This window comes from Falco biarmicus, chromosome 7 (assembly GCF_023638135.1).
Source record: "Falco biarmicus isolate bFalBia1 chromosome 7, bFalBia1.pri, whole genome shotgun sequence".
Lineage (NCBI taxonomy): Eukaryota > Metazoa > Chordata > Aves > Falconiformes > Falconidae > Falco > Falco biarmicus.
In genome coordinates this window covers 37,286,744-37,313,953 of record NC_079294.1, presented here as the reverse complement: position 1 = coordinate 37,313,953, position 27,210 = coordinate 37,286,744, and the positions used below count along the sequence as shown (strand labels likewise).

Below are 27,210 nucleotides of genomic sequence, written 5' to 3'. Positions count from 1 at the left end.
CAGGAAAAGACAATTTCACCCAGCAAAACTGCTGGAATGATGGCAGCCGAAGGCCACTCTCCGATGGCAAACCCCAGCCCACCGGCTATCCTGGCTGCAGGCACTGTTCCCTTGGACAGGGAATGCTGGAAACACCGCTTTTTGCCCCAAACCAGAAACAAACAGTATTGTGAAACAGCAGAGACCTCTGAAACAAACAAAAAATCTGTCACCCACCCACACAGTGCTGTGAGCTGTGCCAGATCAACATCCCCCCCGAAATGCAGTGTTCACCCCTGAGAAGCTGAATCTGGAGGGTTTGGCTCTTGCATTTAGTTGGATGCTTTTGAGAAAACTTTATTCACTGGAGGATGTATCCGCACGTGGCAGCTTGGGCCCTCTGGGGTAAAAGTAAGCTCCTGGTGGGGGATGTAACCGGGTGCTGGGGTAGGAATAGGGCTGACTGTGTAAACCACAGGGAAACAACAAACAGGGTAATAAGTGAGCTTCTTGGCACTTCACAAGAACAACATATTCCACAACAAAAGCCCTGGGAGGCCTTTATTTTCTTTTATCAGAATGTGAGATATGGTCCTAATGAACATCTGGTGTTTCACAGGAGATGGCTGGATGGGAGCAGCTTGTTTTGGAGAGCACAGCCTTTCCTCTCTCCTTGCTCAGGTGTCTCCAGGATCTGCTCTGCAGCCCAGACCGAGCATCCTCTTGCCTAGGGAGACCCCTACTCCTCACCTGCCCTGGAGCAACCTCTCCACTTGCAAGGCCATCGGGGTAGGACCAGGATCAAGCCATAGCCTTGCCCTAATGGGTTTAACTTTAAACTGGTTTGCTCAAGAGCAAGCAGCAGCTGCTGGAGGAAGCAGGCTGTGCTCCTGCTGCTGGCTCACAGGATGCCAGGCGGCAGGATCTGAGTGTCCCAGGGGAGGCTGTAACAAAAGACATGTCGTGCCTAGCTTTCCTCCATGACTTCAGGGCAGCAACTTGCTTTTATTAGAAAATGGAAGTTGAGCGCCTCATCTAATTCCAGGGCCAGGCGGCTGGAGCCTGGGTAAAGGTAGCTGTTTTGTAGAGACACTGCCAATAAAATAGTAAGATTGAAACCCCAGTATACATTTAATGCACTTGGGAAAATCTCTCTGCCACAGATGCCTTGCATGAGGTGCTTAGATCAGAGCTGTATACAGGGCAGAGGGAAATTTCTGACGCACAAGAACTCCTGCTGAGGCGTTAGTGCCTCAGATCCTGCACTCCTCAAAATCCAGTATTACATGTCTCAGATTGAGGATGCAAAAGTTGCTATCCCCCTTTTTACCTACCCACTTAATGCTTTTGACATAAATGTAAATCTCTCAGCGCTGATGCCCTTCTGCTGGGATGGGGGTTGTAGCTCACACACCCATGGCGGGTGAAATCCAGGGCTCCCTGCTTGCACCGTGTCCCCAGGACAGGGAAGGGGAGCTCCAAAGTGTTCCTAAGCTCTGCACACCTAATGGGAGATGCAGATGATACTCTACTTCTCCTTCTCCATAGCAAATACAGAGTCAGCAAGCTGAGGATCTGCAGGAATTGTCATGAGCTGTACTCCCAGGATTTCCTGCCTCAGCCTCTCAATTTATACCTGATATTTCAAAGCCATCTTTATAAAAACATCTCATCTTGACTCTGGAGGTAGAAAATCTTAAAAAAAAATTCATATGATGACTGTGAATGAAAGGTGCATTCTGTATTTCTTATTCATCAGAACAGCTCCCTTGGCCTGATGTCAGTGCCTGCTGCTCACCCGAGCTGAAATTTATACCGGTGCAAACCTGAGCAAAAGAAACAAAAGAGGCTCACTACTGATGCTTTAAGGTCTACAGCAGAAAAATTAGTGTTCAAGGCTATGTTCATGTCCACATTCATCACATTAATTGATAGATGGTAAACATGTCTCTATACAGACTCATGGATTAATTCCCGTGGAAGGCAACCTAAAGGATAAATTGGATTAAATAAAATCAGATTTGTCCAGCTGTAGGCTGCTGGATGTCTCTTTTAGTCCTCCCTGCAGATGCTGGATGTAATGCTTTGTATCCCTCACAGCGTTAAACTGGTGATGTCCCATGCCCATCAATGGGGTGATGCTGGCTTACACCAGATGAGGATCTGATCTGTAGCACTATGCCTGTCCACCTCACATTAGCTTTCATGTAATTCTGCAGTCAGATTATACCAGATTTGCTAAAATACATTTGAACATACAAGGATTAGGGGCACGGTGACCCTTTTCCGCAGTGCAAGGAGGACTCAGAGCCTCCCTCCACATGGCTTGTCCCATCCAGGTATGTCTGCCTGCACAGAGAGGCTGTGATGGCATGAACTGGTCTTCGGTCCAACAGGAGTTCTGCAAGGCAGCTCACGAGTGAGGAAGACCTGCTGAAACACCAGAAGGGCCATGGGGTCCATCCAGGAGCGTACAGTGGTCTCTGCATTGCATGTCCCAGTTGAGGGGTTTGGTTACCCTCCAAGGTTTTTCTCCTCAGGCAGGTAGTGGTTTGTGGCATCAAGTCACAACATCATCGACCTTGTAGCATGCCAGCTTGGCCAACTGGTTCATGAGGGAGGAAATAAGACTTGGGCGTGACCACATCCCTGCCCAAGCTCTGCCCCTCGGTTGCTCAGGGACACTAATTATGAAGGAGGTGCTGCTGCTGCTGTATAATTATGCAATGCTCAGTCCCAGGCTTAATATAGCTCTGAGTGAACTTCTTTTGGTTTTCTCCTCTTCTCTGAGAAGAGACTCAATCTTGGACCAAGCAACAGCCTCTTAACAATAAAATCTGCACTGAACACAGGGTGGACACCGTGCCTGGGCTGGAGCTGCTGCCCAGGAGCTCTTGCAGAAGGTCAGTGTCTTGCTGTGTCTGTTGCCTTTGGTTTCCAAACTTGGGGTAGCAAGTTCAAAAAAATGCTCCTTTTCCCCAGCAGTCAAAAATTTGCATTTGCAGGGGAGTGAGGCAGAGTAGTAGATTTTGGATCATGCCATAGAGGCAACGTAGGAGGAGGAAGGATGCTGACTGCGGTTTGGTCTTCTTTTAGAAGCAGCTGATGATCAGCGGGGCATCAATTTCAGCAAAGAGCGTGCTGCACTCCCCACCATCTGGGCTCTCCAGTGCATGGTAGCCTTGCCGAAGAATTGCTGCTCTCCTGGTGTGCCCCAGCCCCCGGAGCGCGAGGACTGCCAGGACATGCTCCTTTCTGCAGAAACCAAACAAGACCTTGCTCAATCCTGGCTGTGCAAAACCAGCCCAGAAGTAAGCAACCAACAACCATACCAGAGACAGAGCAAGGCCATAGCAAAACACTGGGGAATGTCCCCTCACCACGCTGGAGGAGCCCCTAGGACAGGGGTCTGCAGCCTTGGGAGGTACAGAGGCAGCAGCCCCAGCTCCTACCACCCTGCGCTGCTGGGACACCCTCCTGCTGCTGGTGCTTTGGGGAATTTTCTCTTCCATCTCCACACACGTGATGTCTTTTGCAAGTTTTCCTGAGAGGCTGCAGACCTTTTATTTAATGATTATTTTGAGTTGAGTAATGGAAGTGCTAATATTTAGGAAGCTGGCAGGCACTAATTAGATTAGAGCGAGGAAAGTCAACTTGGAAACATGCCTCGTTCCAGTAATCTCAGTATATACAAATTCAGCAACGTCTCTGAGAGCTCAGGGGAAAAATCTGTTATTTTTTCTCCTGTTCAGAGACCTGAACAGGAAGCAATGCAAGTCCAGCAGGTTCTTCCTTGTTTCCCAGACTTAATTGTTAAAAATAATATTACTCAATAATAGAAAGCCAGGAAATAGATCAACCAAGAGGATGAGCCTTAAAACTTGGCTGAGGTCTAAGGCTAATGATGAAAAAGTACCAAAATCACAGACTTGTAAATGGCTTTTCCCCCTGGAAAATTGTTTTCAAATAGCTAAGGCTGACTAGCCTTCATTTACCTCCCCCATCCTTCCCAGAACAGGCACTGCCTCTTCCGTCAGCTTAATCTGGTCACTGGGATTAAGGCTATTTTTTTGTAGGATAGGTGTGTTCACCTAGGAAATCATCCAGGAACAATTATTCTTTTCCAAGTCCCTGTCTTGATTTTCCCCACACAGCTAAGCCCGAAGCATATCTGACCCAATCAAGTTAAATATACTTCTGAAAAATTTTGAGCCTCAGTTTTGGGGAGAGGAAAATATATCTAATGTAATCCTTTTTTTCTGAATATTGGAAGGTCCACTTCAGTGTTCTGAGCAATTTGTTAAATTTATGGTCTATTTTGATTGTATAAATGTTATCCAGCAGGAACCGTGTAACCCAGTGCAAAAAACTTTGGTCTTTTTCTGAAACAACTCTGATGAAATGGAATTTTTTGCAAACTGTACTACTGATATTCCTTCTCAATGGTTGGTAGAAGCTGTAGAAGATGAGGTAACTTCTGATACGCAGCTGCTTAGTCATTTTGTTTGCTTTTCCAGTAGCCTTAATTTTTGCAGATGCTGCTTTGGAACAGCAAATGGAAAGTACAAAAGAAAGAATTTGAAACTTGTTCCAAAATTTAGTGGTTGTGTTGAGGCCCTTTCAGAAGCTGCAGCTGAACTGTGTTAATGTCTGCTGCACTTTGAGGTCTGAGCCTGGGAACAGGAGACAAACTATTTGCCCCAGAGCTGAAGCCTGCAAATCAGCAAACTGGGCGAATACTGGTGACATACTGAAAAACAGCCTGGAGCTTTAGAGTGAAATGAGGTTCATTTGGAACAATAAAATGGTATCCAGTGGTAGGCTGCATGAAAATGACTCAGGGTTGTATCAGGGGAACTGCAGACTTGACATGGAGGCATTTCTTTATCGAGAGGATGGTCGAACACCGAGCCTGGCAGTGTTTGAGGCATTTGGGCAATGCCCTTAACATGCCCTTTTAGTCAGCCCTGAATTGGTCAGGCAGTTGGAGTAGATGATCATTGTATGCCTTTTTTAACTGAAATTGTTCTGTTCTGTTCTATTCTACTCCAAAATGAAAAGGCTTTTGTGGTAACTTGCGTGCATTATAAGATCCAGCAAACGGGAAAAAAGAGAGAGGATACAGCTGTACAGAAAGAAGAATAAGGTGACCTTCCTCCTGTTGCTGGCACCTTGACCTCTGATGTGTGGCTACTAGCAGAGAAGAGAAGCTGAAGAGCGTGGCCAAGGTATGGGGTGAGCTGGCACTCTGGGATGGATCCCAGCAGTTCTGGTGTCTGCCATTTCTTGTACCTGATATCTGGATAATGCTGACACAGCTCCTTGACGTACTCCTTGATCTTGTCTTTTTTCTTTTCCCCGATGATATCGGCAATGTGATGTATGGCAGGAAGGAGCCAGTCCGAGTCAGAGCCCTGCAAACAAAGAGGCGTACGGGGATGTCAGGGGAGAGCACAGCACCTGCACAATGCCCTTTTACCTGCATGCAGAGCATGGCAGCGTGTTGCTTTTCCTGGTGTAAGACAGTCCTGCTGCAGTCCAGTGCAGCATGGCCTTGGGCAGGCAGCATGCTGCCAGCGGGGCAGCACTGGGGGGCAATGGCAAGGCACCCCTGGGAGCAATGCTGGGGCCTGATTCTGCCATACCCAATGCTCACAAGCATTGGAGAAACATCTGGAGAGCCAGACCCTGAGCAAGGTGTTGTGGCTGTGGTCCAGAACAGCAGTAGATGCCAGAGACTTCACCTCCTGCTGCCTAAAAGTTTTGTGTGCCTTATCTGTGAGAAGGATCTGCCTCAGTGAGATTTAGTGCCCCAGATACCTGACTTTCTGCAAAATACAATGAATTCAACTTTGGCTTCCCTGAAAATCCCAAGCTGAAGTTGCCTTGTCACAAAACACACAAACAGCCACAATTTTCTCCCCATCACCCTCCTGTATGCAGACTGTGTGCCTGGATGGACCTCAGTGGACTCCTCCATGAGCTGTACCCAAGGCAGGGATCTTTTGGAGACAAGGTGCATCCCATGGCCCAGGGGAACAGGCTCAGGAAGAAGCTGCCACAGGATGAGTGTGATCCTACAGCACATGAACCACCCTACACACAGTGCCCATGCACCTGGGAGTGTGTTAGGACACCAGGCGCTGCAATCGGAGAGCAGCCAGCTGAGCATGCGCAAGCCACTACTACAGAGTAGCTGCTGGGCTGAAAGTCCACACCATGAACCTGCAGTAACCACCTCACTTGCTCCCTTAAGCACTTTTACATTTCTTGAGGCTTGCCCTCCTCAAGAGCCTGCTACCTTGGTCTCCGGAAAGCCAAGTGGGGACATTGCACCTCCAGGGATGGGGCAACCAGGGGATGCCAGAAGAGAACTCACATACCTGATCAATGAGCATATTATTAAGGATTCTGGCTTCCTGGTTCATCTTTTCACTCACTTGCTGCCGTGTCTCCCTGTTCATTTTCCGTCTGGGTTTGATGACCTGCATGATGTATTCCTTCACCACATACTTATGAACATCACGGAGAAGCTCCTGGTTAAAAAAACCCAACAACCTCATGATTTTCCTGTGGTTTCCATGCAAGCCCTACTGCTGAGGGCATAGAGGAGATACACGAATGCAGCACACGCTGCCCATGCCAGTCCTGTCAAAGGGAGCCAGCAGCTTGCAGCTGCTTGCTCTGGCACACAGCAAAGGCACTGCCCAGGGGAATGCCATGGAAGTACTCTGCACCCTGAAATAGCCCATGATTTGGTGTTGGCTCCTCAGTAGCAAAGGGGTTTATTTAAGATTGTTTTAAAAGTAGGTTTTGATGGTGCTTGCAGGTTTTAAATATAGAGCTGTTATCATCTACCCATGTATTTCACAACTGCATAGATATGAAAGGAGCACATAAGCCTGTGACTCGTAGAATTATAACTTTCAGATTTTTGTTTTTCTTAAAAGAAATCAGTTCCCATCTTTAAACTACAGAGAGGAAAGATGCTGCTTATTCTCATGCGGAAGCACGGTAATAGCTGAACTCCCTCACATCAGCAGTCCCCACGGTTATAAATAGTCCCCACTGCTGGAGAGGAGTCTGCAAGTCTGACCACAGCCTACAAATGGCAGTGGGATCCCCTCAGCATCACTACACCTGGGGTGGGACCAGCCACCTACCTGCCCCGTGGGCTCCCTCATGTGCTGCAGATGCTTGGAGAACTGCGAGACTGCCGATGCCAGCGAGTCCGGCCTTTCTGTCGCGAAAATCCAGTCCTTGGTCAGGATTTTCTTAAGGAGTGGCTGAAAAAAGACCAACTCACTAATGGTCCTGGTAATACTCAGACTAGCTGATGCACTAGCTGAAGGCACCCAGCTATATGCCTGCTCAGGGGCCTTGAAACAAAAAGCACAGAGTACCAACAGCACACCCAGTCTGTGTGAAGATGTGTCAGGAATTAGACACCAGGAGCATGGACCAGGCTGGGTTTCTCTCAGCACCCCAGGGAATTCAGAGCCACATCTCCCTCTCTGGGCAGGCACCCCAGTGCAGGCAGGAGAAGCACCACTCCCCAAGCAGTAGATGCTTTGGCATTAAAGGTTTACTTGGGACACCTCTTTTCCTTGCTCTGTGCCGCCTTCTAATCCACCAGCTGTATTTCTTTAGGTAAATAAATTTGTATCTCTACTGTATGGGAATGTTAATCAGAGAAAATCCAGGCATAGCTAGAACAGGCTGTGGGGTGGAACCACATATGCTAGTGTTACGTGGGTTTGCACCAGCTATGAACATGACATGACAGCGAATCTGTTGGAAATTAGCCCAATAATCCATCACCCCTCCAGCCTTCTCCACAAGGAAATCAAGCTCCTCTTGCTCAAGCACTTCCAGGGGACTGTCTGTACCCTCTGCAGACCCGTGTGTCTGCACAAAGTCTTAGTCTCGCTGGGATTTTTCTTCTGCTCATTGCTCTGATGTGGTAGTGGGGGAATAGCAGCTGGGTGCATCCCCACTTTCATGTCTTATGGTCAGTGATGATGTGGGAGCGATGGTACCATTTCCCAACTACCCTGGGTATAAGATGCTCTGCTCAAGTGTCCCCAGAGGGCTATTTCCCTTGCCGGGTCCCTAAAGCTAACATGCTTCCACATAGAAACACAGCAGTATCTGCTAAAGGCTTCTGGTGGCACCTGGAAGGGACTCCCCTAAGGCCAAAGTCAAAATATCCCCTCTCTGGCACATCCCCTTTGTACTTTTCTCCTCCTAGCTCTCAGCTCTGTCTTTAGAGTCCTGTCAAGCTCCTTCCCAATTATTTCCTTGACTTGCTCCCTCCTGCTGTGCTCCCAGCCTGCTGGAGGGCTGTTTAGAAATGCTTTGCCTTGGCCGCTTTAATTTCTCACGGCATTTCAGCTCTCTTGCTCAATGCCTTGGCTTGACTCCTTCCTTGCCTGCCCCTTAGGCTCTGAGACAGGCTCTGCAGCCACTGGAAAGTCCCCTTGTCCAGGCAGGCTTGGCTTAGACTGGAGCAGTTGCACGACTGTCTTGGTTTCTGAAAGTTATGCTTGGTGATTTAGAAAGTGAATTAGGATGGATGAAAAGGAGTCAGACCAAAGGCTTAATTCCCTGTCTCTTGTGTTGTATCAGCTAGAGCTAGTGGACCCCCAGCTGGCTAAGAACAGAACGTCCTGTCTACAGCACCTGGAAAGCACAAGCTGACTTGCAGCATGTTGGCTTTTAGGCCTCTTAACACAAGTTAAGCTCATATCAGAGCTTTATCAGCTGATACCAGAGCTTTAGCATCCTCACACTGCAAGAATCAGTCTTCCTTCACCATGGAAACAGCCTGGAAAAATCACCTCTACCAGAATGAATTCTGTCCTGTCTGAAGAGGTTGATAACAGACTGTGATAGCAGATCTATGAATAAGTAAGAGCAAATCAAAGTCCTGAAAAATCCAAATGTTTTGATAGAAGGAAAAATGTCCCATTGGTGATGTCCAGCTGACTTCCCCAGTGCTTCACTATGGGCGAGGTTTCCCCCCGCTATTTTGCCTGTGGTGCTGGAAGCATTTTCTTTTGGTTGCTGTTGTACTGAAGAGCTTGAGAAATGTAACATACCTCATAGTGGAAAACTCCCAGGATACCTGAAGTGTCACTTTGGATTAAGGAGGATTTTTATGAATGCTAGACACGATGCGTTTTGGAGGGACCATCATGTCATGCGCTGCAAAATGAGGTCTGGTCGGCGAGACCAGGGAAGGGCAATGGCCCTCAGCTGCTGCAGTGGTCCAGCACATACCCCTTATATTTAGGAAATAATGTGGCCAAGGTCCTCTTACCTGTACTTTTGTTCTTAATTTATTAAAAAAAATATTAGTGAAGTTCCTTGTCAGAGCTTCCAAAATCTTCTGCAGTTCCTCAGTGTTGACTTTAAACATCGTTTCTAACCCTGACCTAGAGAGAGAGACCACCAATGGGTTAATATTAAAATGTATTATATTGCCCTAAGCATTTTATTCAGATTGGCATCTTGGGCATAACTTTAAAATAAATTTGTGTATCTAGTACTTCCTCTTGGAAACACTTAATGGGTCAATAATTTTTTTTTTTTTTGCACAATCACACACACTGAAAATTAATCACAAGTGAGTAACCGTGCTTAAAAAACACCTATTTCCTCATCAGGTGGGACTGTTCAACCATGCGGAGCAGTTGCGTAGGCTGGTAACTTTTTCACTTGAGCAACACTTCTAAATATTCTCCAGGTACCTGAGAGAGCACTGAGGGGCTCATGGGGCAAGAGAGAGGTAAATAATAAAGCCAGAGACAAGAAAGGTGCCAAGCAGGCATCCTCCAGAGCCCAGCTGACCCACTCCTCATATCGTCTATCAGCAGCAGCTGGGACAGTGAACAATAGAGTTGGAAACCTGTGGAATTTCCTAGGGACAGCGTGCACTTCTGCAAGGGTTCACACTAATGAGGAAGAGAACACAGTTCTGAGAGGTTAATGAAATCCCCAGCGCTGTGCGTGGGCCCTGGGGGCTTTGCCAGCTCCTGGCTTGCTTCTCTTTCCATCCATGCCCCACTGTAACATACTCTGGGGAGACCCGAGGCAGCACCACCAAAGTGTTAGTGGTCCCTGAGCTGCACGGAGTGCCCCAACCACTGCTGTGGCCACAGTGCGTGGCAGGCTCCTGCCACTGCTTGGTAGCCAGTTTATATGTCTGAGGCTGCCCAGGCAGGAGTACAAAACACCTAAGAGCATCCCCCTCACCCCAGGCTGGGGGCTCAGGTCCATAACTCCTGCTGAACCCCTGAAATCTGGGTCCAGCATCCACAAAATCATGTCACCTACCTCTGCCCAGCAACTGGCCACCCCCGGCTGACAAATGTTTAACTCAGCTCAGGAAACAAACCCACTGGAGCTGATCCACCACCCAAACGCCTGCCAGCTGGCTGCCTGGGGCTGGCTATGCCCTCAGCACCTCTCCAGTCCGCAGCAGGGAAGGGGAGAGTGATATTCTGATATTCTGACATTCCACAGGCGGAGGCAGAGGAAGGCAGCTCCTCGGCGCAGTTAGCATTGCTGGAGAGACCGTGCCATCTAGAGACTTCCCACCAGAAGTGCTCGCTGCAGCTGGAGCCGGCAGCTCCTGTGAGACACTGCAACACGACATTCTCTGCATCCCCTCAATAGTATTTTGCACGCAGTATGTCCCCGCCACCAGTGCCAGGCAGCGATGTGGCAGCATGGGCTGGAGACAGCCCAAGCTTTTTGGTGGGCAGACCGCAGGTATTAACGCCGGGTCAGTTGGCTGGGTTGGCCTCTGGAGCACCACATCTGCATGGCAGGGACAACCCCAGATGCTGAAGAGCCCCTGGGCCTCGGTGGGCTGTGTCCTTTCACAGCTGCAGGCCATGACCCTGGGGCAGGTGCTACACTAACAGCTCCGGTTCCCCCAGCACCAGCGGTGGCTGTGTGGGCAGCTGCGCGCTGGGAAGTGCAAGGTCATCATGTGCCACAGCACCCGGCTGATGGAACAGACCCTGGGACACACACTGAGTGGCACCGTCCTATTTAAGGGGAGAGTGCCCCTCTCCTGGAAGCACTCTGACCGCCAGAGATGGCGGGCATACCTGTTCATCAGAGGCCTTTTCCATGCATTTATATATACAGAGGCTTTAAATACCTAATTCATACTGTGTGCAAAGCCCTGGAAGTTCCTGCTGCCAGCAGCGATAGCAGGGGTTTATTTGCAGGTTGAGTGCTTTCACAGAGCTTCCTCCAGCCCAGTGCCAAAATGCCAAAAGCAGCCTTCAGACTGTGTTTCTGGGTCTATACTGCTAACCTCCAGCACCAAAAAAAAAAAAAAAAAAAGATGAGCTGAAAATTAGTTTAAAGCTTTTACCCCAGCACTGGATCCATCCCTGCTTCTCTCTTAACCCTTGTGACTTCTGTCTGCATCTCTTGGGGAACATCCCCCTGTGAGGTGAGGAAGGGCCGGAGGCTGAGCACCCAGCAGGGCACTGCAAGGAGACCTTGGTCTTCCCTTTCCAGACACTGCCACCCTCCCGGACCCCAGCAACACGGCAGCTTGGCTCAGGAGGAGCAGACTTACGCCAGGTCGTGGAAGCTGTTGATGTAGGCAGCGAAACACGGTGCAAAGATGGGGCTGTCCTGGGCAGTGCTCCATGCCATGAACTCCTCCCCGAACCTGCAGGAGAAGGCACACAGGTAATGCTGACAGTGGGGGGATGGAGGATGCTCATCTTCTGTGCACACAGTGATGCCAGGAGATGCTGGTGGCTGGCCCAACCTGTCCCCTTTGTATGAGGACATGTTTTTTTCAGCTGCTGTAACATGCATGTGCATTGGAGGGGAATAGATGGCAGGTAATTATGGGTTTAGGGTGCACTTGCCTGAGCAGCTATGCAGCATTTTTGGGGAGATGCCAGGGATCTTGACAGACCAAATCTCTGGCTTGTTATCATGTTGAGGGATTGATTGATTGCAGCCCTGGTACTCAGGCTCATCAGTCTGGTCCTTCATTTTTCCAGCTTTTGGGGCAATATGATGTGTGCCTTCTTAAGCACACAAGGAAAAGATTTACCTCAGGGCTGATTTTACAGCTGAAAGGGAACAGGAATGGGACAGCACACCTACATTTCCCCCACCCTGTAACTTCAGCATGGTGTGTTAGGTAGCTGTTTCATTTATAGCACAGCTTTTATGGTTTTGACAGCTGTTTTACAGCCAGGTCCACACCGCTGGTAGGAGGCTGCGTGCTCAGGCAGGCTTTGCCTGGTGGTCCCATTCTGAGGGTGAAGGAACCTGCCTGGGTTGGCCTCAGTTGCTTGCACCTCTGGTTTGTGTAAGAAAAAGCTTAAGTTTCAGTGACCTTTACATTTGGGAGCCCTTGCCACCCCAGCTTGCATTTTACACCAATTTTGTTTAAAAAGAAATAAAAAAAAGAAAAGAAAAGAAGAGAACAAAGAAAAAAAAAAGAGGAAAAAAAGAAAAAGGGGGAAAAAAGAAAAAAACCCTGAAAGAATGGAATATGCATACTGCGTTTCTCCTCAAAAACCCAGGAAGACTTCAAAGTCAAATAGCTGGTTTGACCCATCCTGCTCTCTCAGGGTTTGGGAGACAAGTGCAGATCACTGGCCTATTAGGGATGAGGGTTTAGAAGTGAAAGCATTGCCTTTCGTGCACTTCGGACACCTGCCATGCCCCAGGTTCACAATCTGAGAAAGCAGTGCTGGGGCTCCCCACCCTCGCTCCTGCAAAAGTCTATTAGCAAACTCCCCACTCAGTGCCCGCTGGAGGTGGAAAACTTCAAAGGTTAACAAGAAATTATTTTTAGTCTCGCTTGGAGTTGATTCATGCAAACAGCCTTTCTGCTCTGCAGATCACTGCTCTGGCAAGTGGCTGCAGACCCCCAGGAACACAGCCCTGCTGGAGGGGTGGGACAGCATGTCGCTGTGCTGGGACCCTCCGTGACCCAAAAACCTTCCCTGGAGCATCCCCAAAGCACGTCGCAGGGGTTAAGATCTGAGGCCATAACCTGGGGACTACCAAGCAGAAAAACATTATTTCAGCAAAGGTGCAGGCTCCTGTGTCCTTTGGACACTAAGTAAATTTAAAAAAAAACTCCGGAGGCTGCCCAGCTTTATGTTTTGCCTGGGTGTAATAGAGAGGGTCCCATCATCCATTTCTATGCCCATAGCCATGGGATGTAGCAGAAAACCCTCTCGGCAGGACTCAACCCAGGACACCTAGATGATGTTTTGGGCAAGCAGGCTCAGCGTCTAGGGGTCCATAAGTGCTGTTTGCACATGGCTGCAGCTGCAAGCAACCAGTATCTGATGCCACAGTGGTCCCGTCCTTTTCCAGCCAGCAGCTCCTTCCTGCAGCTCTAACCTCAGATTTTGGGACTTGCAAGAGTCCCAGATGGGTCTGTTTATGATTCCCTTCAAGCTGTTTTGCAGCTTGCTCATTGTTTGGCTCATGATCTCTAATTCTCCCAGGAGCAGGCCCGTGCCTGCTCGGTGCCAGTGTCTGGCCCAGCATATGGACCTTTTCCCTGCTTTTTTACCAATGTGGGACTCATTTGGAAGGAATGTGCTGCCCAGAGAGGCAATGACCTTGGTATGAATTCCTGCAGCTCTGCCAGGCACAGCTCAAGCATTTTCATTTCCAGGCTTCGGCTGATTACTCCAGATATCTTCATGTGCTCCCCGATGATCTAGAAAAGGGCATGAAAAGAACTGCAGTGAATGGGACAAGCATGAGTGAAACATCCTTCGCAAGAATCTTACGCAGCTTTGGTTAATAGCAGCAATTCCCTTAGCAAAGGGGGACACAGCTGACTTGTTGCCAGATGGTTTTCATTATTCTCTGGCAATTTTAAAAATAATTATGCAGAATGGGCCAAAAGGCACAAACTGATTCGTGGCATAATCATTCATCCCTAATGGCCCCGTGCCCCTCTGCTGTCTGAGCGTGAGTTAGATGCGGTGTTGACTGGATCCGCACCCCCCCCAGCTGCCCTGGTGCCATCCTTCTCTTCTGGGGGGATTTGCAGGAGGGATCAATCCCCAACCCAGTGCCCAAGGGGAGTTGAGCTGTCCCCAAATCCCCATGCTGAGGGTGGCTGTAAGCACCATCCCTGGGGACCCACACAAGCCCCCTGTTCAGGAGTGATACCAGGGCTGCATGGAGGGTTGGGCATCACTCCTAAATCTTGCTTGCATGGGGGATCCTCCCAAATTCCCATTCCCACAACTCTGGCTGCCTCTCTGGAGTGAGGCAGGCTGTGGTCCCACTCTGGCGCTTCCCGAGGCATCCTACCCATCTGCTAATCCAATTCAGACCTGCCTCCCCAGTGATCACACAACGTGTAACATTCCTCTATGGAAAAAGAGTCACGGCAGCAGGCAAAACTCTTTGATTTTCTTTCTTTCTCTCTCCCTCTCTTTTTTTGGGTATCATTTAATTGAAATGACTCAACCCTTTGAATGAGGAGAATGAATCAAAACCCCTCCTGGATTTATTACCCTGTAGTCCCTGAAGCTAGTAGGAGCTTTTGGGTTTTGTACTGTTTAAATTGGAGTGGCTGTCACTGCCTATGGCCTTTCAGCAGCTGCCACAGCCCCGGGACAAAGTCGCTCTTTCAGCCAAGAGGTTTTTCTGACAAACCTTTTCTTTCCACCTTTTTTTCCCCTTTCTCTTTCTTCTTTCTAATGAAAGAGATTTAAGGACTTTAAATTCAGTTGCCTATTATGTTGCTGACACAATTGACAGCGGGTTTAATTTGCAGCTAGAAGGCAAGCAGGAGAGCAAAAAGTTGTAATAAATGGCATTTTCTGTTTTAATGTATTCTGCCAGTGCATGACTAACATAAATTAACACAGGAGGCGGCACCTCCACCCCAGAAGGTAACGATCCAGTTTCCCTGGAGCCACGGAGCCCCCCACATGTTACCACAGATAATTAAATACCGTTTGAATATCAAAGGAGAGCGAGGAGTGGTAGAGGTTTTCCTTCACTTCTGGATGAACTTCCTTCTCCCACTTCTCCGTGACCTCCAGTCTCAGGATGTTTCCAAAATAGCTTTTGATTTTCCCCTAAACGTTGAATGTAGGAAGGAAACATGCAGCTCAGGTAAAGCAGCTCGCTGTGTTCTGCTCCATCGGCATCTGTGCAAGGCTCACACGTGGGGCACAGAAAGGTACACAGAGGCAAAGGTCTTGCTCCAGACCCCGTCAGTCTACACAGGATCTTGGGAAAAATTAGGAGCTGGGCTGTGAGGGGGGAAAGGTACTCCCAAATCAAGGCAGAATCATTCTCCTGGCAGGGAAATATTGTGTCAGCTGTTTGACTGCTTGATTGCAAAGTCCTCTAGCATGTATAATGCACAAGGTCAGGATTAAAGATCAAACCGGTCCTTTCTGGTGGTACGGCCCCATGAGTAAGTGGCAGCACTGTTCAGTCCTGGCTGATAAATCAATCTTGCTGCTGGTGAAACAAAACACTCCCTCACCAGCATGATGGAGCAATACCAATATTACTCAGCTGGGTACCTTGAGCTCACCTTGTGCAGTGCCCTGTTTCAGAAACGGTTTGCAAGAAAATGTCTGAGCCCAGCAAAGAACTAGGAAAGCACGTAGTCTTACACAGGGTCCCAGCCAAGGACAGCAGAAAGACAACGGCAGAAGGGGCTTCTTAGGCGAAACCGAACCATGGGGATGTTCTCTGGCAGGGACATGCCCGAAGTTGCCTGCCTATAGCAAACCTCAGAAGTGCTGGAGGAGATTGCCAGCTCTAAAAGCAGCAGCTAAAATGCATTTACATCTAGCATTGCACTGCATCCAGTCTGATGGAGCCCAGCTATGACCTTTTAGTAAGGTTCTGCCATACTGTATGGATCTGGTACAGTCCCTTGGGCTCTGTGATCATCTAGATGCAGGCCCATGGCCCGTTTCAGCCCATGAATTGGTGTTCAGGACTTTTTTACTTTTGATGAAAGGCCATTCTGTGTGGTGCTGGCAGGATTTGGCACCTGGTGGGGCTAGAAACCATGATGCAGCCATCCAAGACGTCTGCGCGGGAGGCTGGGGCTCCCAGGTCTTCCCTGGGGGGCACATGGGGACAAGGTCAAAATGCTCACCTTTGCAGAAGCGATGTAGTCAGTTTTCAGTTTATCCCAATCAGCTGGTGCTAACAGCAGGGACAGGTTTTCTGTCTTAACTTCTGGTTTGAGATCAGGGTGACCCAGAAAGAGTTCACTGGAAAAATTTAAACGAACAAATTATATTGCCTCAGAGGGTGAGTAAACTGATGGAATATTCATGTGGCATGAGCTACATAATTATTAAGCCGTGAGAAATACACTTAAAGCTTAAATTGCAATGCTTGTTTTCAAGCTTTAACAAGAAAATCTTTCCTCACTATTCAAAATCCTAATTATTCAAAATCAAAATGATCTAAGGTTCCAGCCCACCTTAGAAATCATGAGACTTCTGAGTTGTTTGGACATGAAAAGTGCTATGAGAATTTACTTTTTAAAATAAACAACCTGAATCTGATTCATTTGACTACAAGCTTGTGCAATGCCTTTCAGGGTAATTCCTGTAGCAGCGTGCTGCTTTGGAGCTAGCTGATCTCCTTGGCTCCTCTCTGGTGTCACATCACGGCTTATGTCAGCACGTTATTTTCCTTTGTGCATTAACCCTAGCAAGGGGAGGTGGCAGGCAGAGCAGGTCCTGCTCTGTGCAGGGCAGCCCCTGGAAGGCACTCCCGTGCCTGGGCCACGGCAGCATCACGGTTCCTCTGCAGATGGAAGTGGTGGGTGGACGTGCAGCCACAGATACCAACTCTAAAGTGTGCTCAGCTGACACATGACTTTACCACTCACTTTCCTCTGGATTGCTGTGTAACCAGGCCAGCTGATAGGGAAGCAGGGAAAGGAATGGAGTGCTTGTGTTTCTGCCTCTGGGGTGAGGAACTTGTTACTGGCCTGTACAATTGAATATGCTACCCTTGCAATCTGCCACGGACCGCAGAGGTATTGTGTCTTTCAGGGTGATGAAGATGGAGAGGAGGAAGACAAAGAAAACATTCATGCCCTTGATGAATGTGGGATATAAGTTGCAAGCAGTCACTTGGTTAGCAGGGAATACAGTTGCAACGTCCTACACACAGTGTGCTCATTTGCCCAACAACTGAAAAGGGTTCCCACTGCCAAACCAGTGCTAAGCCTATGGTTAGGTTTGAATCCAAGTGAGGATAGTGCTGTACAGGGCCAGGCTGGTGCCGAGTGACTGCTCAGCAGAAGAAAAGCTCAGCCTGCCGATAGTGTCCCGGAGTCAATGTTCCTGCAGCCATGGTTCAGATTTCCTGGAGAGGTACATCTGCGCATGTGGAGCATTGCACAGCCCAGCTGCTGCGGGAGTCTGCTGCTCATTAAAAAAGACACCACATTTAATTACAAACTCTCCACCATGGCTGAAAGGACTGGCTCAAATGTATACTCAGGGAGCTTGTTCCCCTGTCTTTCTTTTTTTCCATTTGTTTGAATTGTAGCATAATGAGTTTGGGTCAGAAAATTTCTTCTGTTTTGGGATGGGTCCCAAGAGAGGCCGAAGCTCTTTCAGAATGGGAAAATCAAATGGCAACAGCTCAACCCAGCAAGGTGATTGCAAGCAGTGCCCAATAACAGCTGCAAGCTCAATAAGCTCTTTGACAACAAGTTAGAGAAATATGATGGGGGCTTTTCTTTGGTGCAGAACCTGGCTGCTGAAGCTCATTTCTTCCCCCCTCTCCTGCAATTCTGTATTGTATACAATGTACTGCAAATGCAGTACACAGTGCCCAGGGGCTGGGGACAGGCAGGGATTGCCCTCCAGATGAGGCTGGCAGGGACACCTGAGGAAGAAGGGCAATGGGTGGGAGTGTCATTCCCATACCACTCTTGCCATAACACTGGACAGCCACTGCCATGATGCTGAGGGGTTTACACACACATGGTCATCACACTACAAATGGGGTTTTAGGAGCAACTGGACAAGGTCACAGAAGAAATCTGTTGAGGGCTGTGCAAAACAAAGACCATCTGTGGTGCAAATGATCCTGACCCAAAAGCCACCCCAGGCTAGGAATGCTCTGGGGAAGCACTGCTGCTGCACGGTTTGCTCCACCACTGCCCCCTCCCTGCCCATTTCTACCCACCATTTGCCCAGTGTCGATACTCCTGCCTTCACTCCTCCTTTTTTTTATTTGAAGGGTGCTGGTTGGTTTGCATTCCTCCCATCCTTGGACATCTGGTTCAGGCCATTCCTAGAGACCAGCTACTAGGACAGGCACAATTTCGCTTTGATATGGCTGGTTTTATGTGCTTATTACTAGACCCATCTCCTGTAGATGTTGCCTCTCTTCTCCTTCCCACCTCACTGTGTATTTCTGTTGGCTTTTAGTGTGGGAGCCATTTGGGGCTGGGGTGACAGGTTGTGGTCTAGGCCAGCGAACAGCTGGGGACACTGATGCTCAATGCCTGGACCTTCCACAGGTGCCTGTCTTGGATTTCTCCTTCAGATGTAAAAGGAGGCAATGTCCAGCAGCACAGGTTTTACTGCTGTTGCAAACAATTCCTGTCTTTACTCCTACACATTCAGGATGCCCTGAGGATGGTATTGATATGACTGAACAGCTCCTAGAATATTTTAGTCACCCCTGAATTGCAGGGAGCTTTAAGACGTCCTAAAACCCACGGACCTCTCATTCAACTAGCAGACTTGTCCACAGCAGATCCTTTGTGTTAATGTGGCTAATTCCACGTGGTCATGTCTTGGCATGTCCTTGAGATGACTGACCCCTGAGCATGGGGATGAAAGTGACCTGTTACGACATGCATCACATTTTTAATTGAACAGGGAGAGGGCAGAGCTTCCCTCCAGGTCCCTCCCCATGCCTGGAAAAGTCACTGATCAGCTGCTGGACCTTGCGAAATATTTGCAGAAAGGGAGAAGGTTTATCAGAGCTGCAAGGAGAGCTTCCTGGCAAGTGAGAACCGCAAGTGGGAGAGGGAGGGCAAAACTGGGTAATTTTGATCTGTGAAAAGCAGCAAGTGCTTTATCCACAAACCTTTGTCCCCACCGATTAATAAATCAGCTACTGTGCTCTACTGTAGAAGTGACTGTGTCTCTCTCACTCACTTAGAAAACTGAAGATGACTCAGTGCTTTTGAAGCACCCCATGGCCCTGCCGCTCTGCGGAGGAGGCTGAGGCCGTGTGGCAAGGGCAGCAGCTTACCTGCGGTAGACGTTGGCCACCCAGTCGAGCAAGGTATAGAGCTCGTTGAATTCCAGCGGTCTCCGGGAGAGATCTTGCAAGTGTGAGGCAATGGCCTTGTGAAAAGCCTCCACATACACGTCACACACCTGGTACTCCTCTGGATAACACTTTTTTACTGATAACTTGATTTTCAGTAAGTCTTCACTCAGGCATTTCTGGAGGAAGCCTAAGTGGAGATCAAGCCAAGAACTCTCCTCTTCCTTTGACGCCATGGGTACTCTCAGGACTCTTTTTCTAGCGCTCTCGTTGATAGCTTCCTTCCACTCCTCCCTCCACTTTCGGGGTGTGCCGAGCAAGTCTGACCCAGGACCAGCAGCGTTGCCTGTATTAGGATGAGCTGCTTCTTCACGGGCAATTAAAGTCACCAGCGAGGTCAACGTGGCATTCTCTACAGTGGGATGCTCCAGTGTTCCCACCACAATGGACTGGATCATGTTCGTGATGGAGTTATAAAGCAAATCCACATCCTTGGATTTCCGTACAAGCTCCTGGGGGTTATCTTTGTACTTCTCAGCATCCCGTTCAGTGATGGTCTCATCTTCCAAGTACTTGATGTTTGCAAATGCTTCCAAAAGTTGCCCTTTCTGAATAAGTTCATTGATTTCCATTACTGCAGAAAGAAGCGGGGAAGAGGTTGGGACAAAGCAGGCATTAGGTGATTGGCAGGTTGGTAACAGGACAAGATGCCCCACAGGGAGGCTTGCAGGACCGCTCTGAGTAGTCATGTCCCAGCAGTGCCTCTGAGACTGACCCCTCTGATCCCTCCAGCTCCTGTTCGACACAGGAGAGGAAAGCAGTGGAAATGCAAGCACTGCAAAGTGAGCCACATCTCTAAACTTCTGGTTTCAGAGGTAAGAAATATCAAAAAACCTGATCATAGCCCAGCAGGAAAACCTCAAGCAATGGCTAACGAGGCTGCACAGAGGGACACTGGGGTCTCAGGCTGCATAAAACCGCCACTGGCTCTGCCCCTCTCAGTATGGAGCTGAAGTGGGACTGGCAGTGGGGACAGTTTGGGATGTACCCTACTGGCAGGATTTCCCTTAGCACGGATGCCCTTGCTTCCCAGCATACCAGCGTTCCCAGCATAGCTCTGCTGCCGAACTGGCCATGGTGGTGCAGCTCACTGGCATCTCTGGCCAGAGGGCATTTCAGCATGTTGCCCAACAAGGCAGGGAGAGCATCCAGGGGTCTGGCTGGAGGCAGCACAGCAGGACAGACCCCTCCAGGTCTTTTGAGCTCTCAGGTCAAACATCTGACTAGATCATAGAATCACAGAATCATAGAATCATTTAGGTTGGAAAAGATCTTTAAGATCATCAAGACTGAAGATCATCAAGACTGACTGTAAACCTAACACTGGCCCAATCCACCACTAAACCATGTCCCTAAAACGTGCATTAAGTATTCGATTCCTGTCTGCAAAAGGAATTTTAATTAAAATAAACAGATTAATAAAATTAAAATTTGGCTGAACAAAATTTGTGAGCTAGCCTCTCTCTTCTGCCCATAACTTTTCTATATGCATTTAGGTACCGTGGGCTAACAAAAGCCTAGTTCTGTTCTAGTGAAATATTAGTCAAGCTAAAATAAAGGGTCATGGATCTTTCCAATAATTTTCAGAGCAAGAAAAAGATTTTGCCAAAATATCGTTTGCTTACTGGGCAGGAGAAAAGGAAAGAAGTATAAAATATCACCAAGACCAGGCAACTTATTCCTGAGAGGAAGGTTCTACAACCCTGTGTTAAATAGTAGACTTTTTATTTCTAAAATACTTTGGTAACTTTAGCTATCTCCAGTGCTGCCTACCCAGGCAGGCAGGCAGAGCCGTGACATCTTTTCATTTTCAGCTTTTACAACAGCCTAGAGCAGACAAGTCTACCCTCAACTGTTATACTTTCATTTCTGCTCAGCTCACACAAGTGCTTGTAAAACAAGCACAGCACACCCCCATAAACTGTCCTGAAGACAGTTTGGAAGCACACTACCATTTGCTTAAAGACTCATTAGCCTAATGAATCAATTTAGAAATTCTATAGATATTTAATTCAAGGTATCAAATAATATAAAAAACTTTTTGTAGAAACTACTTTGGAAAATCCCAACATATACAAGCCATCATAATCCTGTGGTCATGTCTGCCCCCAGCCTACCCACCAGCATGTCCTCCAGAGATACCAAGGCCCTGGGGCGGTGGGATACTGGCTTGAGGATGTTCCTGATACATTTTTGGGAACACTCTCTGTTCAAATGTAACCTTGGGCAAACCCTGGGCTTCCCTTCTGTCTTGATTTTGTGCATTATCAATTTTTCCTAAGACACATGCCAACTAATGTCACAGCTAAACTGGCTTCTGCATTTCTGAGGACTAAGCAAAATAATGCTAATGCAAACTGCAGATGCTGTTGCTGGTGATTTGCATTATGAGAACTCCTTGAGACATAGGGACCAAGGTAGCAAGCCAGAGACTGGCCCATCCATGGCTGGCCACCCTTTGCAGCCTGTGCCTGCAAGAGCAAACGGCCTCTAAAAGATGCCTCTTACCTATTCCAGGCATTTGGGAGATATTCTGTAAATGCTTGTGGTCCCCAGCCTCCTCTCAACCAAAAAGTGGGACTTCTGGAGGACCAGAAGCCACAGCTTCTCAGCTCTGCAGTTACTGCAATAACACTTTGGCTGGGGAGCAAGGAGATAGTGCTCTGGGATGGTGCTCTTGGGGTCCCAGCAATAAGAAATGGAGAAACATCAAAGTATGCCAGGTGTATGAAGTTCAACTGTGTGGGGTGGTTCAGGTTTGGGTGACCTGGCTGTTCACCACCCGTATATAAAGCTACAGTCAGGTGCCAGGCACCGCCTCTCACCAGTGACATTTGTTCTCCAAGCAGTGAGTACTGCTGTCCCTGGACAGTTTGAGGAGCTGTGTGCATTGGAGGGGTATCCAGATCCGTGGGTGCTTTCTCCTGGTGCTCAGGTCTCACATGGGTTTTCCCCACCTCCTTTGCTTTTGACTACCACTACCAGTACTGGCTGGTGTTGGCTGAGGCTGGGTGAAAGTCACCAAATACTGTTACCTCCAACGTGGCTGAGGTCTACTGAGTTCCCATTTCTTTTTCAAAGCCTTGCTGGTGGAAGAGCCACTGCCTATTTGCCAGTAATACAAGAAGTATTTGCCATGTGTAGGAGGAGATCCAAGAGCACTGTTAGCTTTTAAGAGGCCCTGGGAAGCTCTTACCATCTCTAGCAACCTAACAGATGCTCTAAACAGGAGATCCCACTGTGATACTGGGCATAAGGCAAATATTAAAGGGGAGAAGGGAAAGGGTATTATTTAGGTATATGTGGCCACTGCTGCTGGGACATACATATATAAAACAATACCAAAAAATTAGAGAGCACTCAAAGCAGGTATGGAGGATTGGATCATAACCCATGATTGATGCCCTTGGGCTTGTCTGCACACAGATTTTATATTTGATGGTATTTTATACCATATGCACCAAATCATCTGTGCAGCATGACAGTACCTGTATGAAATATGCTAAATAATCCAGCTATTGATGCAGCATAAAATGCATAGAGCTCCGAGTGCCTATATGGAGCTACATTTGCTTCTGCACTCAGAGGGGAGGGAGATTGTGCCAGTTAACTTAGCCTTTTCTAGATAAATTAATATAAAACCCGTGTTTGCACAAATGCTTGCAGTGAGAGACTAAAGGAATACATTCTGTTCTGTTTATCAAAGTAAGAAAACACCATTTAATCACCATCTAGGATAATTATTCAGGGAGGTGATATTGGGTGCTAAATGGATCTTTAATTTAGCAATACAAGATCAGCCAGCTGGTAGTTGAAGGAAGACAATTGAAAGGCAATTAACCATTATGCAGCTTAATGGTGCACATGGTAGAGTCTCCATCGCTTACCATATTTATCTCAGGATGGGATGTGTTTCTGACAGAGCTGCTCTGGTCTAGGCCAATCATGAGTTATTGGGCACAGGATGAGCCTTATTCATGCAATTCCTTAGCTTGTTTATTGCAGGAGGTGAAAAGGGTTTATGGTAACATTTCCTGTTGCTCCTCATCTATAACCTTTTGAGAACAGACTAGCAAAGTTTATGGGATGGGCTCAGATCCAGTTTACCAGCCTCACAACACACAAGTGCAAAGCAGTAAATAACTTCATGGCACAGCAGAGTGCATTATAGTGGTGAGACAATGCCAGCCCTTCTATGCGATCCCCATGACACCCTATGCAATAAATCAAGAATTTCTTTGAGAAAGACTGAAAAAAGCTCAAGCCACGTTGACCCATCTCAGTTGATCTCCTGGTGGATGCATTGTAGTACCTCTGCCCTGAGAAAGCAGAAAAGAATGGTGCTCAAACCAAGATCTAAGTCATTGCAGTCTGCCCACACTTGGGGAAAGGTGAGAGTTATGCTGAAGGTAGTTATTACAATTTGCCTAAGTCCTATCTATATAATGCTGACAAAACACACAAGAGAAACATGTCTCAAGAAAACAAACTGAACAAATACTTGCATCACCACTGCGGTGAGAAGAATAGATGGGAAGTCAGTGTGAGAGTGAAATGTATCTGTGGAAGTCTCTTTGCAGTACAGTCCAAGATTAGGAACCAAGGTGGAGGTGCCAAACCAGCTCACATCCAAACCACCTTTTTTTGCCCCCCCATCAAGGCCTTGCAGCACCTACAGAGTACTGTGGGGACCATACAACTGAGAGCTGAAGAGCAGAAATTGTCCAGAAGCACAACACAGGCAATGGTGTAGGAATAGCCCACATGGCACTTCTAGATATTGTCAGATCAGCAGTTCCCAAACCTTGATTTGGCAATTGATACGTATGATGAGCGTGACGTCTGCTGCTGGTATGTGAGCTGACAGGTTGGTGAGTTGCTGATACAGTTAAACACACACAGTGGAGGCCGCAGAGCAGCCTGTTCAGTGACAGGTGACCTGCCCAGGCTGGCCAGGTAACACCCCAATCAGTCTCTGCAAGGGGTGACAGTTATCTCTGCCCCCTAACAGGATGCCTAGTTTTTAGCACCTCTGTTGGGTCCAAGAATTGCAAAGTGTAAGTTACCTGAAGGTCACATACATGCTGCAAAGCAAATTACACTGGTGGTTTTGCTTCTTACCTGAAAGAGGTTTTCCTTGGATGGACTCTGCTTCTATCTTCTCACCAATATCCTCCACACCATTACAGACTGTGTTTTTTTTCTCATCGTAGCTCTTAGACAATCGCAAAGAAAGTCGTTTTCCTTTCCAAGTGCCAGTACCTTCCTTTCCTTTCTCTTTGTTCAGACTTTGTTTTGATTTCCGGATGCTTAACATAGTTTTAATACCTCTTTCAAAGAACCCACTGTCCCTGCTGTGAAAAGCTGGGCTGCTCAGCTCAGAAGCAGCCTCTGTCTTTTCCTCCCCTGCACCGTTCATCGGAGAGGCTGGTTCTGAGGTCATGCTCCTTGAGTCTAAGTCCATATTTCTATTCACCTTGTCTTTCAACAAGGGCTTTTCCAAACAGGTTGATGGTAACTGCTGAAATGCACAAACCAGCAGAATTAGGTAAAACGTTCATAACGGGGTAGTACTGTGCCTCTGAAGTCAGCCCCAGACTGAAAATCCAGCCCATCCCTTTCCTGCGCCTGATACAAGGACCGAGGAAGTTGTTGTAGCCTGTAGGGACTGAAAATCTCTCTACCCACAGACACCAGGTGCTGCCCGGTTTCTAGCTCTGGAAAGCTCTACTTCACTCCATACATCAGGCAAGTGGCAGCTATTTCTCCAGCACAGAGGAATCACTAAACATCAGAGGTGCTGTAATCTGTGTAAATGTACCACTTTGGTTGGTAACAAGGTACTTTCCATTCTAGGTGGATTTCCAGCCACATAAGGATAACCCTTCCTGAGGTGTTGCCACATTCTGATGTGGATACAGCAGGGCTGGGTTGTGGTGCTGCTTCTGCTCTGCTCAAGCCCTGCCCTGCTGCTGCTGGAAGGTGGCCCAGGGTGAGTGGTCCCTGGTGGGTGGCTGAGCTCTGCTCTAGCCCCTTCAAACCCACAGCAATCTCTGCGCTCCGGATCGTCATGGTTACAGTGCAGGAGGCTCTGCGATGCAGTAAGGGTTCACATCGCTCATCCTGCCTCAGAGCACTGCATCCTGGCACGCTGGGACTGAGCATCTCAAGGGCCAAGCAAGCCCCTGTGTGAGCTGCAGGGATGCTGCAGGGGATTTCAGATTTCAACAGAAGGGCTCCTGTCAGTGCTGCTGGGCTGTAGTCACACCCCCTGCACTTGCCCAACTCCTGCCCTGCTGCAGACAGACTGGCTCCCCCATGCCCACCCTGATGACCAGCCCAAGTGCTTGGGAAGGGGGAAGAGAGAGGTTTTGCCTTCCCTCCCTTGCAAAGGGCTCCCACAGGTCACCAGCTAACACAGCCTGCGCACAGGGACTTTGTACATTGCAGAGCTCTGAGGATGGGAAACGCCACTTTCCCCCCCAGCAGGCTCAAGGCAGCTCAGTGATCAATTTAAATCAACTATTGCTTGAGGTCACCCAGGAACTGCCTGTCTCGGGTCTCTCCAGCTCACAGGAGCCAGAGATTGAAACACTATTGCAGCGAACAGATATCTTGGGACTCAGGAAATAGACCTATCCTTCCCCAATTGGAGTTTGGCCGGAGTTTTGCTCCCTTGGGAATGGCTGTTTCACAGGCTATAAACTGCAGGGACAGCATCTTCCCGTGGGTTTGCTGAGCTGCTCGCGCAGTGGGGCTCAGACCCTGCGTCACAGCCTCACAGGGGAATATTTAATCATTCACTGCCTTGCACAGGAGCTCACCCCACCACAGCCCTTAAAGAGGGTGGGAGGGAGAGGAGGGCACTCCATTTTCCAGGGATTTCAGTAGGGAGGGGGCTGAGTCCCTAGCTCAAACCTTGCGTGGGGGCTCTGTGGCCAGAGCACAGCGGCAACCCTCGAAGGGGCGAGCTGTGAAGTGGAGGGAGCCAAGGAAGGATGGCCCCAAGACCCGAGCCCATGGGCAGGGAAAGAAAAGGGATATGCACCCCAGTACTGACCAAACCAATCCTTTCTGCGGAGAGCTGGGATAACACAGGTGTGATCCACAGAAACTAGAGCAGCTCCGTGCCGCAGGAAATCCCAGGGAGATGCAGTGGCAGGTGGGCAGCTCTGCAGGGCAGGGGTCCGGGGGAACTCTCCCGCCTCAGCTGACTGGAGCACTGTCCGAGGGGCTTCCTCTGGGAATGGCGTCATCCTCCATCCTCCCTTGCCCTCTGGAAAATGGCTGTTAGAAGCAGAAAAAAAGGCTTGTCCCCACCTGCCCGAGACTTCCAGCACCTTCACCTGTTTGCTTCCCAGCAGAGACTCCTGCAGTGTTTCACTTTCACTATGTCCACCAGTTAAAAGGAAGGGAGAGGCGGGGGAGAAATGCTGAATGCACTCAAGGTGTCCAAGGTTAATTATTTACTCTACAGACAGAGGTGGGCGAGACCCCTCCGCCAGTCCAGAGCAGCTGGGGGAAGAAGAATTTCAGCACTCGGTCCTGCCCCAGAAGAGGCAAAACCCCATGGTGTTGGGGTGGGGGGTTCAGAAACAGCCCCAGATCTGCCACCTGGGAACAGCTGCTCTTCACCCCCATCTGCCCTGTTTCCAGAGGTCACGGGTGGCCAGGTCCCAGTAATGATTGCCAGGCATGGGTGATAGACAGGGAGCACTGTGCCCTGCGGTTATATGTTTATATATTCACCTCCCTGCCCCTTGCTTTGCCCCAGCGGCACGTGTTTCTATGGGGATGCTGGCCCTGGGTCCCTCCATCCCCAGGGCATTTGAGCACCTTGAAGGGAACTCAAAGCAGAGG

At 48.7% G+C, this 27,210-nt stretch overlaps 1 protein-coding gene across 6 annotated transcripts; it reads right to left on the bottom strand.

Moving 5' to 3' along the window:
- Nucleotides 1-1,829: 1,829 nt before the first annotated feature.
- EXOC3L4 (exocyst complex component 3 like 4) lies at nt 1,830-26,833 on the bottom strand. 6 transcript variants are annotated; one of them, XM_056347068.1, is made up of 13 exons: nt 26,697-26,829; nt 26,411-26,626; nt 24,472-24,871; nt 19,273-19,924; nt 16,133-16,250; nt 14,964-15,089; nt 13,608-13,708; nt 11,582-11,677; nt 9,302-9,416; nt 7,143-7,265; nt 6,363-6,515; nt 5,272-5,393; nt 1,830-3,234 (listed from the first exon to the last, which is right to left on the bottom strand). In XM_056347068.1, the coding sequence occupies exons 3-13, from the start codon at nt 24,812-24,814 to the stop codon at nt 3,072-3,074; spliced, it is 2,112 nt and encodes a 703-aa protein (XP_056203043.1). In that variant the 5' UTR covers nt 24,815-24,871; nt 26,411-26,626; nt 26,697-26,829; the 3' UTR covers nt 1,830-3,071. The 6 variants fall into 6 exon arrangements, with proteins under 6 accessions (XP_056203043.1, XP_056203046.1, XP_056203042.1 ...); XM_056347071.1 differs by having other exon boundaries at nt 6,420-6,515; nt 26,411-26,833; XM_056347067.1 differs by having other exon boundaries at nt 24,472-24,868; nt 26,411-26,830.
- Between the last annotated feature and the right edge of the window lie 377 nt (nt 26,834-27,210).

What these genes read in the sequence shown, in the direction of transcription:
- EXOC3L4 (XM_056347067.1), bottom strand. Translation starts at nt 24,814, where the DNA reads ATGGACTTAGACTCAAGGAGCATGACCTCAGAACCAGCCTCTCCGATG. An exon ending in ACTACATCGCTTCTGCAAAG is followed by an intron (nt 15,090 to 16,132) that starts GTGAGCATTTTG and finishes TTCAACGTTTAG; the next exon opens with GGGAAAATCAAAAGCTATTT. An exon ending in CAGCATTATCCAGATATCAG is followed by an intron (nt 3,235 to 5,271) that starts GTACAAGAAATG and finishes TGGTTTCTGCAG; the next exon opens with AAAGGAGCATGTCCTGGCAG.